Source organism: Euprymna scolopes, chromosome 6 (assembly GCF_053919585.1).
Source record: "Euprymna scolopes isolate OS-2025 chromosome 6, ASM5391958v1, whole genome shotgun sequence".
In the NCBI taxonomy this organism is placed as follows: domain Eukaryota; kingdom Metazoa; phylum Mollusca; class Cephalopoda; order Sepiida; family Sepiolidae; genus Euprymna; species Euprymna scolopes.
This window is the reverse complement of record NC_136487.1, coordinates 16,220,927-16,234,827: the sequence shown is the minus strand read 5'-3', so window position 1 is coordinate 16,234,827 and position 13,901 is coordinate 16,220,927. Positions and strand designations below refer to the sequence as shown.

Below are 13,901 nucleotides of genomic sequence, written 5' to 3'. Positions count from 1 at the left end.
ATGACAAATAGAGTACTACATAAAATTCAGTTTAGACAATGGTCAAAAGAGAGTCACAAATCTGATAGGCCCTGAACTGGCATCTAGGCTTCAGCCTCTGTCCCATCGACGTAATGTTGCATCCCTCTGCCTGTTCTACAAGTATTTAAATGGTGAATGTTCTGGCGAACTGTAGACACTTGTGCCCCCCACGATGTAGACACCCTCAACAAACCCGACAGGCAGCTAAATCCCACCCCCACGCAGTAGAGATCCCTAGATGTAAAAGATCTTTCTACTCCAGTAGTTTCTTCCCCAGAACCGCTAAACTCTGGAATTCCATTCCAGGCCACTGTTTCCCCAACTGTACTGACATGCAGAAGTTCAAGTGTAACGTGAACCGATATCTTGCTGCCCAAATCCCAACATAGTACCCCAGTAGTTGTTGCCCCTGATAGTAGCCCCCTACACCAAAGTGGCAATGTGCCTTGTTTGGGGTGAATATTTAATAAAAAAAAAATGTAACACTCTTCTGGATGTTGAAGGTCCAATTCGATACAAAGAATACAATTGGGAATTACTCAAGACTTCTACCTGGTCATGACTGACAGAATTACAGCAGGAATTCCCAGTGGATTAATTAAAGGGTTTCATTCAAAATCCTGTGCAGATTCCCAAGAAAGAGTTCTATGTTTGACAAGATACGCCTGAAGAAGATCAGGGATTATATTGGTCGAAATATTGTACAAATAACACTCAAAATGAAGACAATAGTCCAAAATATCCAAATAATACAAAGAAGGGGTTGTTCTAAAAGACTGAGATCAGTACAATAGCGAACTGTTACAAGAATAAGGAAACAGTTCTAAATAGAGATAATTAAAGATGAGGTTCTGAAAATAATGGAGAAAATAATTGCGGAGAAACTCAACAAAAATAACCTTCTTAGTGACACTCAATATGGTTTCCGTTCTGCTAGATCTACAGCAGATGTCCTTACAGTTATATCGCATAGGATTAGCAAATCTCTCGAAGGTGGCAATCTTTCTAGGGCAATTGCTCTTGACATATCTAAAGCCTTTGATAGGGTATGGCATAAAGGTTTACTTCATAAGATCGCTAGCTATGGTATAGCTGGAAAAGTCTTCTCAATTATTAAATCATTTCTTTCTGATAGGTTCATAAGAGTAGTAGTTGAGGGGCAAAAATCAGAAGCTCACAGTATTAATGCCGGTGTCCCTCAGGGATCCATCCTGGGCCCAACTCTTTTCCTGATCTACATTAATGATCTTCCAAAACATATCCTTACATCATTTGTAGACATTTATGCTGACGACACTACCATTTATGGTACCACATCTAAGACAGTAAACGACCAAGTTCTCTCCAATTCTCTCTCCTCTGATCTTGAGCACGTAGTACAATGGGGAAAGGAGTGGCTGGTTACTTTTAATGCATCTAAAACCAAGCTTCTCTCTTTACATCATCAACATTCTAATTCACATTTGTCATCAATTGAAATGAATGGCTCTCGTCTTCAGGAGGCCTCAAGTTTTGACAAGCTTCTGGGCTTGACCATTACTCCTGATCTTAAATGGAACACGTATATCAAATCTGTTGCCAAGGCCGCTGGAAAAATGGTGGGATCTTTCTATCGATCCAGTAGATATCTCACTGCTGATGCTATTCTCTACCTATATAAGAGCCAGGTACGTCCAAGGATGGAATACTGTTGCCACATCTGGGCAGGAGCTGCTAGAAAGGACTTGTCCTGCCTTGATAGAGTTCAAAATAGACTTCGTAGCCTCGTAGGTGATGTCCTTTTCTCCTCCTTGCAACCTCTATCTCACAGAAGAGATGTTGCGAGTTTGTCTCTGATGTATCGTTATTTTCATGGAAAGTGTTCAACTGAGCTTCAATCTATGGTCCCCCCTCGCCAAACTTTCACAAGAAACACTCGTCTAGCTGTAAACACTATCAATAATTTCCCCCACTCTTTATCTGTGCCTAAACCTAAACGTAGATTCCATGAACAAAGCTTCTTTCTTAGAACTGCACGCCTGTGGAATTGTCTTCCGTTTTCCTGCTTTCCGGCTGACTACAATATGGTTGTGTTCAAGTCTAAAGTAAATAAGTTCTTGATGAGCCGTTCCATATAAGTTATTAAATTTACCAAATTTTCATTACTAATGATTACTATATTGACCAATTTCTACTGTACACTCTTTAACCCTTATCCTTGAGTGGCCTCTGGGCCTTGATAATGTGGTGATGCCTTTGTAAAAAAAAAAAAAAAAAAAAAAAAAAAAGTTTGATTTTATGCCTAGGTAAAGTACCAGTGATGTTATATTTATCCTGATACAAGAGAAATATCTTGGTGAGAAGAATAACCTATAGTTTGCTTTTGTGGATTTGAAAAAAAGATTTTGACATTCCTACAGACATTGTCTGGTAGGTTTTGCATAAAGGCGAGTAATTAGTCAAGGTTGTTCAAGCAATGTACAAAAATGGCAAAGTTGTGTTAAAATTAACAGCACACTTAGTGACAGCTTTCATGTTAAAATGGGAGTATATTACGGATTTTAATGGAATCAATTGTATCTTATAATCATTGTCCAGGGAATTTTGTATGAGTTGTCTAGAAGAGATGTTTTATGCTAATAATTTAGTGCTTTCTTGTTTCAGAATGGAGTAAGTTCATGGAACTTCTACCATCACTAACCAGCATAGTATTACCATTGTCAACCCAAGTATATCAGGTGTGTGTACAGTGAAATTGTATTAAAGTGAAACCTAACAAATGAGGGTTGAGGACATGCGTTGCATAGAAAGATATATTAGAATGATATGATGGATATATAATGTGAGTTTTGAAGAAAAGCTTAGAAATGATGATCTCAAAGGAAGAGTAAATCTCTAGAATATGCAAAGAGACTTTGTAGATTTGATCACATTGAAAGAATGGATGAGAGTGCTTGGTTTAGTAGAACAGTTGAGGTAGCAGGGTCGATTGGTAGGAGAAGGCTAAAGAAAAATGTGAGAAGCAATCACAAGAATGAATTTGAGAGAAAGAAGTATAAATAAATAAAAGCTCGGACAGAGGTAGATTAGTTTGAAAGTCAATTTCTAAAAGACATCCAGAATATGCCAGCACGTAAACAGACGTTAAAACGACAATGATGGTTGTGGTGGTGGTGGTGATGGTGGTAATTGTAGATTGTTGTTGAGCCTCATTCTTGATGATGGATTTTGTTGGCATTCGTTTCTCCGGTATCTTTCTATTAAGAATTATTTCTAGAAGAATATCTGGTACTTATGGGAGGGACCACACAAAGGTTGCCAACATTCCTAAAGTGAAAATGTTTCTGTGAAATGAACTTGGTTCGAACTTGGCACACCCAGGTTATCAGTCGGTGTTGTTAACCATTGGGCCACAGTCATCTCCCTGATGATGATGATGATGATGATGATGATGATGATGATGATGATGATGATGATGATGATGATGATGATGATGATGATGATGATGATGATGATGATGATGATGATGATGATGATGATGATGATGATGATGATGATGATGATGATGATGATGATGATGATGATGATGATGATGATGATGATGATGATGATGATGATGATGATGATGATGATGATGATGATGATGATGATGATGATGATGATGATGATGATGATGATGATGATGATGATGATGATGATGATGATGATGATGATGATGATGATGATGATGATGATGATGATGATGATGATGATGATGATGATGATGATGATGATGATGATGATGATGATGATGATGATGATGATGATGATGATGATGATGATGATTCTTTTCCTTTTTCTTTTTCTTTTTCAGGATATTCTACAATACAGTCAAAAGTTGACACTCATTTCTTTTCTTGGATCTCCATTGCTGTCAGACTCAGCCTTCAAGAAGTTTCCACAGTCAAAAAACTTAAAGACATTAAAAATTGAAGGTACAACACTTTCAAAACATATTGACAATCTTTAGTACAAGTCTTTAAATCCATAACTATTGGAAACTGACAAATTCCAGAATTGAATAAGTTCATTGTAGCTATTCGTGGTTAATATAAATAGAGAGAGAGAGAGAAAGGGGGGAGGAGGAGGGTGTGAAAACATGCATATAATAAATTAACAGGTGTTATTATTTTGAAGAATGCTGAATATAAGATTAATAAAAGAATGTTGAATACAAGACGGAAAAAAAGCAAATTTGCATAATTTTTTTTTATTTCAATTCAAACTAGGTCGAAAAGCTGCTGAAACAGCTCACGATATCAATAAAACGTTTGCCCGCACAACACAATAGTGGTTTAAGAATAGTGGATTGGCGGTGACAAGCGTCTTTAAGATGATGAGTGTAGTGGTCGGCCATCGAATGTTAGCAACAATCAATTAAGAGCCTTACTTGAAGCCAATCGATGCACAACTGTTTGAGAACTTGCTTCTGAATTAGATGAAATGTATACAATGATTTCCAACCACTTGAGAGAAATTGGAAAGACAAAAAACTTGATACATGGGTGCCTCACAAATTGAACGACAACCAAAAGAAACGCTGTTATTAAGTGTCATCTTTCCTTCTTTTATGCAGCAAAAACGACTCATTTCTTGGCCGGGTTGTGACTTGCGATGAAAAGTGGGTTCTTTACAACAATTGGCAATGCTCAGTTCAGTGATTAGATGCTCACAAAGCTCCATGACACCTCCCAAAGCCAGAGTTGCACCAAAAGAAGGTCATGCTGACTTTTTGGTAATCTGCGACCGGTCTCATACATTACGGTGGTGAAGTACTGTTAACAAATGAATGAAATGCATCAGAAACTTCGACAACAACACCCAGCATTAGTCAACAGAAAAGGCCCAATTCTCCTTCACGACAATACCCAATGGTACGTTGATAAAATGATCCTGTAGAAGTTGAACAAATTGGGCTATGAAACTCTGCCTTATCCGCCATACTCTTCAGACATCTCACCTATTGACTAACACTTTTTAAAGCATCTCGACAACTGTCTACATGAGAAATTCTTCAAAAATCTTAGTGATATCAAAAACGTTTTCAATGACTTCATCGTCACCAGAATACAAGATTTTTACGTTACTGACATAAATACATTTGCTTGCGTTGGCAAAAGTGTGTTGATTCTGATGGTGCTTATTTTGATCAATAAATTTTTGTTTGAGACGAGGTATGTTCATCTGAATTTAAAAGTTAAAGACCATAAGAACTTTCTTGTCGGCCTGATACAATGAAAATGCCAGATCAGTATATACATTCACTGGCTGACTGTGCATTTTTTTAATACCCATGTTTGGAGTGAATTTTTGGTGGCGTTTTTCTATGTAATCATACAAGCACAATAATTTTTTAAACTTTTAAAACGAATCAATTGATGATCGATATTTCATCATAAATAAGATTTTAGTTCTTGCGTTACAAAGATAACAAACATGGCCACTCTGTTGACAATGTGCATCCGAATTCTGACAATAAGTGATGGGATCCTAAGTCTCATCTCCTGTAACTATTTGCTCCAAAAATATTTCACCTTCATCTTTGTACTGTAATTTGTAATTAGGTGTTCACAGATCTCTACATGCTTGGTAAGGTCTCTTGGCACCCATCTTACATAGACTTGATAGAATCCTAGTTTTTTCTTTTTTTGTAGATGACTCTGTATTCAGAATCATGACTAATTTGCAAAGAACACGTCACCTCATTAATGGTTTGTCATCAGTTTTGCAGAATTTTCATATTAAATCTTCCTATGAAATATTCTGTTCTCTTTGATGCTTCATGATTGTTCTATGATTTGTAAAGTTTCGGATTCAGTCAAAAAAAAAGAAAACTTTTAAAACGACTTTGACCGACAGTCAATATTTCAACACAAAGGTTAATGATTGAATATTTTATTTTGTCTTTTGAAAGCTTTCTGTTTTTTGTTTGTTTGTGATGAGTGTGTAGAATCAAGTCATTCACAATTGCTGTTTTTTATATTATCACTCGGTACTTATGCAGAGAAGTTACCGTATTGATATGATAACTTTATTTAGAAACCCATTCTTAACATAAGAAGGGGAGGTTGTTTTGGAACTTTTCTGCACTTTTATATATTCATTGCAGCTGGTCGTTCAATGTGCTTTTTAGTCTACATAATTTCTAAATCGACTTTTGTCATTGATCTACGATATATGCACACATACGGTGAATAAAACACAACACAACTGATCTTTAAAAATATTTTATTTATTTCTCACTGACAACAGATTTTGATTTAGTTATGATGGGTGTTGACATCAATGCAGCAGTGTGGTGCAGATGTTTGGCAGTGAAGAAAATGTGCCAGCTTGTCCTCGCTCTGTGACCTACTGTTGTAACCGAGTGTTGACATTCTGTCATCTTGGGATGTTTACTATTTCCCATTGTCTTTTGTTCTAATCCTTTGACCGATATTTCTGGTCAATTATGCATTCTAATAGACAATAGTGAAAAGCCTCACATTCCTTACATGGAATCAATCTGTGTGAGCTCAACTCATTGAATGCCTCTCTTCCCGGGGTCACCTGCCAAATATTCAACATTTTCAGCTAACACTTTAATAAACAAATATATTGTAAAAATTGAATTTAACTTGAAAATACTATTTTAAAAGTTCTCTGCATAAGCATCCATGAATATTTAATTTACTCTGAATGTTAGTATGCTTCATAATCAATTTTGCATCTTGCGTTTAATTCAACATGGCAGCGACTTTGAGTTCTAGCGCTTTTTCTATTTTGTTGAGATGATTAGTCAAAATCAGGTATCAGAAAAATTGGAACTAAAAACTGAAGTTGTCGCCAGTTTTCATTGTTTTTGTTTAAGTCTTGCTTATGAAGGCCTGGAGGCCACTCAAGGATAAGGGTTGATGAATGTCAGGCGAAACAATACCGTGATGATCGGTTATGGTGGAAATTGGGTACAAGTTGATTTATTTAAAAGGACAATTAAACAAGAACTTGTTTACATGGATTTGAAAACAATCATGTTATAGTTAGCTGAGAAGCAGTTCTGCAGTATTGTGTTCCAGAGACGAGCAACTCTGGGAAAAAGTTTTGGAATTTTTGTTTAGTTTTAGGCACAAATAGAGAAATTGCTGCTAGTGGTTGTAGCTAGTCGAGTGTTTACTGTGAATATCTTACGGAGGTGGGGATCATAGAGTGAAGCTCAGTCGAACCTTTGCCATGAAAATAACTGGAAGATAGAGATAGGCTCAAAATGTCTTTTCTATAAGAAAGACGTAGCACATTGTTTGAAAGTAAACTTATATTGAAATCAAACTTCGGTTACATAATCACAAAAGTATAACCTTTTAATATGCAAAAGTTGCTATGTATCTGGTCACAAAGAGGAGAGGGAAAAGTCTATCAGATACATATGCTCTGATAAATGGAAATGAAATCTAACCAGTGAGGACTGAGGATATGTGTTAGATGGATGTGTACAGAACAGGAGACTTTGTTGATAACTTGGATTAGTAGAGCAGTTGCGGTAACAGGGTCAGTAGGCAGGGTAATACCAAGAAAAACATTGCAAGTAGTGATAAGGATTGAGAGAAAGAGGGATAAATAAAGACTTAACTAGAGCCTTTTTATTCATTTTCACACCAAAGAAGGCATATTGCCACTTGGAAATCTCTATTTTAGATCATGCTTAACAGGAGACTGTGGGGATTTGAGCAACGAGGCGTCTGTTCACATTACATTAAAACTTTTGTATGTTAGTACAGTCAGGGAAACAGGAAAGATTTTCTTAGTCTAGCAGTTCGAGGGAAGAAACTTAGAGTAAAAGGTTCTTTGGCAACTAGGGACCTCAACAGTAAAGTCAGGTTAGTTTGGAGTATGCAGAAATATTACGAGTTCATCAGAGCACATTTCATTGAAGTACTTGTAAAACAGGCAGAGGGATGCAACACTGCAACAATGGGACAAGGGTTTGAGCCTATGCAGAATTTGAGACTCTTGTCTAAGAGTGAGAGACTAGTGGTAGATGCTCCAGCCCAGATGTAGCAACAATACTCTTATGGATGGGCGAATTGTGGCTTTGTAAAGATATAAGATGCTCTCTACCGTGAGTAAATTACATCAAGTGTAAGTGAAACAATCCAAGGAAAATAGTGATGACTTCTCCTGCATCTTGGTATAGTAGCCATTAATTACTCTCGCTTCATTTATTTTTTGTTTTATCTTTTTACAGATAATCATCGCATATCAGATATGACAATTAAACAGTTTTCACGGCTGTGTAGTTTTTTAACACATGTCTACCTTGGAGATTGCCAAAGACTTACGGATAATTGTCTAAAATACCTCGGAACTTGCAAGCATTTAACCGTTCTTAATATGGCAGAATGTTTCAGGTGAGTAAAAAAAAAAACTCTTCATTTTAATTAAATGTGCTTTCATTTTCACAAAAAAATATACTGTATAGGTAAAAGAGTTATATACTCTTGAAACAGAAAGTACCCGGGAAGTTATCTGTCTCTTTGGTGGAGGCAGTATAACCCATGGTTTATCAGGTTTGTATTTTAACGTGTAATTATCTGATTCCATAAAATAAATAAGACAAACATTAAATTTTAAAAGCGAGAAAAGCAGCTTTATTTATTGATGGACTGTAAGTGAAAAGTGTTCGATTTAGTGGTGGAGGAGTATGTTCGTGAATGTGTGAGAGAAAAATCAGTGTTGAGAGAAATCGACAAAAAAGAGAATGTTCATTTGGTTTGTACTTATCGGTTTAGGTGTGAATCAGGCAACAGTTAGTAAATGAAGGTGCTTGACCTGTAACGTGGGAGCAGAGTTGGCTTCAGTCCACTTCAGGTGTCTTCTTTCTTCTTCACATCTCTTAAGGTTTGATGACAGAATCCATCCGTACATTCACTGACATAGTGAGACAAATTCTCTTCTTGAATCCTTCTGCTGAATTCTCTCCCTGGTTCATAAAATCTTGGGCTTTTATATTTTCCTGGAGGCTCCCAACGGCAATGGAAGCCAATAGTTTTTTAAAAGGCGTCAAAGCTTCCCATTGGTTCACAATCATTTTTTTTTTTATTATTATTTTTCTTTTTTTCAACCGGAAGCCCTGCATCGAGTTGGTGCATACAAGACGTTTTTTTATCCAGTCTCTGACCGTGGATGTGTCAACATCTGGTTCTCAGCCAACTCTCATCAATCCCCACAGCAGCCATTTTGTTTTTTGAGTTCAGCTTTTCGTTTTTACTTGGACTTGGGAACCAACAGAATATGGACCATTTTTGAGCATATGACTAAAAATTCAGTCTGAAAAAATATAAAAGTTATGAAAAGCAGCAGCAGTGATTGTTATTTTTATGTGTAAACTCTTGATTCGATAAACTCTCCAATCAACAATTTCTATAGCCAATCACAGCTGCAAGGATAATCACTGTCGAAATAAAAAATCATTCTGCTATTTTCTCCCTTTTATCAGTTTTCTTTGCAGATGATGTATGCTAAACTGACTTCAACACAAATAGACTCGACCCCCCCCCCCGAAATCAAGGGCATAATAGTTAACACAAGAGACTCACAAACTGCTGTATACATAACAGTATTTTTTTTTTTTTTACTAGAGGATCATCGCTTATCAAGGCCCAAAGGTCACTCAAGGACAAGTGTTAATGAGTGTTAGGTAGATTATGAGACAAAACTGTGATAATCGGAGACTTATTGGTCTGTACTGAGAGGGAGATGACTTATCACCTGAATTCTTAAATACAGGGCATACTGATGAGGTTTTCCAGGGTGTTGGAAAGCACTTCTCCTTAAGGCAATGCTTAAAGAGTTTCGTAAGTATGGGAGCAAGTTCTGGTTGAAGCTTTTTGAACACTATAATTGGGATGCCGTCAGGGCCAGTTGCTTTACTGGAATCTAGGTTCTTGATTAGCTTGGCGACCTCATGCACAGATATTTGTATGTTACCTAGCGTGTTCTGTGTTATAGGAGGAAATATGGGGAGTTGATGGCCTTCGTCGCATAAGGTAGAATTAGCTGCAAAGTTCTTTGCAAATAGTTTAGCCTTGTCTGATGCTGATGGGATGACCTCTGGTCCATTGATAATGGTTGGGATAGAACGCACACTTCTGTTCAGGATCCTATTTGTTATTTGCCAAAACTGGTGGGAACCAAGCCGTTGACAGAAGCAATCGAAAAAGACATCTGCTCATCCTTTTCTTACACACTAATCAGCTTTTTTTTCACTAGGAACGTTCCTTGGAAACTCTGAACTCTTGTTCATTATAAACTCTTTATTTTGTTGTCTTAACCCATTGTCACTAAAAATTGATGTGTGATTGTATGGATAAAATTATTATTATTATTATTATTATTATTATTATTATTATTATTATTATTTTGATATTGTCTTTCTCTCGACAAAGCTGGTTTTTTGATGTTTTACATATTGGAGATTATTTTGTATTACAATAAAACCCTCTTCATAATGCAATGAACTATTCCGAATAGGAGATCAAAGAAGTGCAACAGTAGTACAAGTAAAACTAGAACATTCCCCGTATACATTACAAGCCAATTACCCAACTTGTAACTATCTATCACATTGTTCATTTCAAGTGATAAATTCTTTTATATTTGCAGGTTTACCGTTTGAGTTATTAAATACTTTCAGATACGAGGGACGTTCTATAAGTAGTGCTCCTGACTCACTGTTCATAGTACTAGAGCAATGAAATTTGACACAATTATTAGTCTTTCTTTACATAGGAATCACCCAGAGCTACGCATTTCTCATCGTTTAATGCAGCGCTTGAGACCATTTTTATAGAATACTCCAAGTTGGCTGTCAACCACAACATAACTTTGGAAATTAAGGCTACATCATCTGAAAAATGCTTTCCTTTCAAAACAAACTTGATGATTGACAAGATGTAAAAGTCAGAAGGTGCAAGATCAGGAGAGTACGGGGATGGGGCAGAATTTCATAACTCCTATGCCCATTCTTCTGATCTGATGACATCGTGGATTGCCTTGCAGGAGTAGGAGGTCTTTGCTGATCTTGCTCCGCCTGTTGATTTTGATAATTCACTCAAAAGTGAATCATAATGAGCTTCTGTAATTGTGCTACCGTTTGCCAGGAAATCTATCATCATTACTCTTAACCCCAGAAGACTGAGACCATCACCTTGCCAGTGGAGAACTACACCCTTGCCTTCTTACAAGGTGGTAAGTCCTTCTACTGCCTTGACTGAGCTTTGGTCACTGAATCATACTGATAAACCCAGGTTTCATCCTGTGCAATTAATCTTTTGAAAAATGTTGACTCATCTTTTTGGCACATCTCCAAATTCATCCTCAAGCATTTAATACGTTCTCACTTCTAGAAAAGTGTCATCAACCTGGGAATCAATCTGGCAGACACCTTATGCACTGTTCTAATTTGGACCTCTTGGACGACGTGACGAATAGTCACGCATCGATCTTCCAAAGTGGCAGCCTCAACTTGACTGACAAATGTCTTTTCAATGACCAAAATGGGACAACCAGGTTGGAGAATTGTTTTCATAGATTTTCAACCATGCTTGAATTCACAATGCCAGTGTTCTACAATGCTATATGATGGGCATCATTACCATCGAAAGTCTCTTGTAGTGTGTATCCTTTCAAATACAAAACCTGGATCACTGTGCAACACTCAACAGACCCATTTCACACCTGACTCAGTTCAAACACCTCAGCATAAATTAGAAGCCACAATTATTTCATAGCTATAATTTGCCACATAACTCATAGAGATATAAATCATTGCACAGGCAAAATTTTAGCTAGATCAGGCAACTGGAAGTTGGTCAAGAGCATTACTTATTGAAGTCTTGTACCATTATAAAACATTGGAAAGTACATAAAAATATTTAATGATAAAATTCACTTTATATATCGAATTATACCTTTATATAAGTTAAATAATCTTATACACACATACATTATATATATATATATATATATATATATATATATATGTGTGTGTGTGTGTGTGTGTGTGTGTGTGAGGCAGGTAAAATTAATTCCCCAATCAGTCTTGCACCACTTTTATATCTTTTCACAAAGATTAACAACATAATACTACTAAACCTTATGTCTAGAATCCTTTGTTCAATTTTGATTAAAATGCATTACATGATTTAGATTCTAGAAAATGTCTAAAATGTAAGGCTTAAGCTCAAAGGGTCTTAAGAATAAATTGAAGTTCAGGGAATCTTGCTTAATTAGTGTCTAATGGCTATGGATTAAATTCAATACAAATCTAATATATTTTCATCTTTAAATGGGAGATCGTGCTCATGTTATGTCGCCTGAAAAACTGAATATTTAATATTTATTAGTTGATGTCTAACGATACCTTCTTGAAATTTCACAAAAATCGAAAGTATCTGAATTCTCACGAAGGGCTTCCATCACCCATTTTAAATCCTTTGCAAAAAAACTAAATTGAACTAAATATAGTCTACATTATCTGCCCATCACTCCTAACATTTATATACCAAAATTCATATAAACAATATATAAACTCATACACATGCCCAACTTTATATAAATAGAGATATATAAGATTTTTATTTTTTTTTATGTTTTAAAGGATTACAGATGTTGGAATTCGTAATTTAGCCGAAGGTGCATGTACGACCAAACTTCGAGAACTGAATTTGGCAAATTGTGTACGACTTGGAGATGTATCAATTGTTAGCATCTATAAAAAGTGAGTTGCATATTTATTATTTTTTTACTGCGTTTTATTAAACTTCAATCTTAATAATTGTAGCAACAAAATTATAAAGGTTAAGGTGTTATCTTGTTATGGTTTATTGTAACAGCGTGTTTGAACGCATGTGAAAATATCAACAGCCGCTGAAAGATAGATGGATAGCCAACGTATTAGCAGCAACAGCAACCGTTTGAGCACGTATGCAAATTAGTAAGTGTGCGTTGGCTTGTGTCACAAAAAAAAGAGAAAAAAAAGGACCACACATGGTCAAGGAGAAGAAAAATGCAACCGGGCGAGAGGAGCATATGGCCCAGTAGTGGCAGCGAGAGACTTTTAAGCTGGTGTCAAGATGATAGGGTTTTGTTAAATTCGTGGCAGATGAAATGAACAGTAAAAAAACAAGAAGCAGGTATAGTTTGGAAAGTAACGGTAATAAACGCCTTTTGCTAAACTAGAAAAAAAAACCAGCCGAATTTATTTATATTTGTTTGTTTGTTTCTTTGCAATGGTACTGGACGGCGTGGGGGTTCAAGAGAAGTTTCAAGTGTGACAAACATGGTTCAAGCCGTTACATTATTAGATCTCCTGTGATCTGTTGGGACAGTATTTGCTATTTATAGTATTATTAAAGATTTATGAAAAACCTTTTGGAATTGCCAATTTTATCTACCTCTTCATTTTTTTTTGTTGCATTTGATAAGATTGATTTTTATATAAATCATTCCTTTGCTTCTCGGTTCTTCATTCATGAAATAAATAGTTTTTCATTCTCTGAAAGTCATCAATTGATGTTTTTTGAACTTTAACTTTAGATAACGGACGATTCCAAGTGAGAATAACAAAGGAAATATTACAAAATGGAATCATCTCAATGCAAAATAATAGGGAAATGTGAACTGATAAATATTCTAACTCAATAATGATCATAAATATTAACTTATGCGACCCATTTCTTGTTTACGTCATGATACGTTACAGGAAATAGCCGGTGTTAGTCAATTTGGCGATCCTACCTGATTACATTCCACATAATTATTTAGATTAATTTAGATTTGTTTTTTGGGTTTTTTTTTTTTTAGAAATATGGGCAATCATGCATATT

General features: G+C 35.9%; 1 protein-coding gene across 2 annotated transcripts in view; it reads left to right on the top strand.

The window, feature by feature from the left end:
* Positions 1–13,901, top strand: part of LOC145277534 (F-box and leucine-rich repeat protein 13-like) — a 117,636-nt gene that overhangs the window by 70,165 nt on the left and 33,570 nt on the right. For both annotated transcript variants that reach the window (XM_080128986.1, XM_080128987.1), the window contains exons 15-17: positions 3,854–3,974; positions 8,261–8,423; positions 12,674–12,793. In XM_080128986.1, coding sequence (XP_079985112.1) covers positions 3,854–3,974; positions 8,261–8,423; positions 12,674–12,793 — 404 coding nt within the window. The remainder of the gene's footprint in view (positions 1–3,853; positions 3,975–8,260; positions 8,424–12,673; positions 12,794–13,901) is intronic.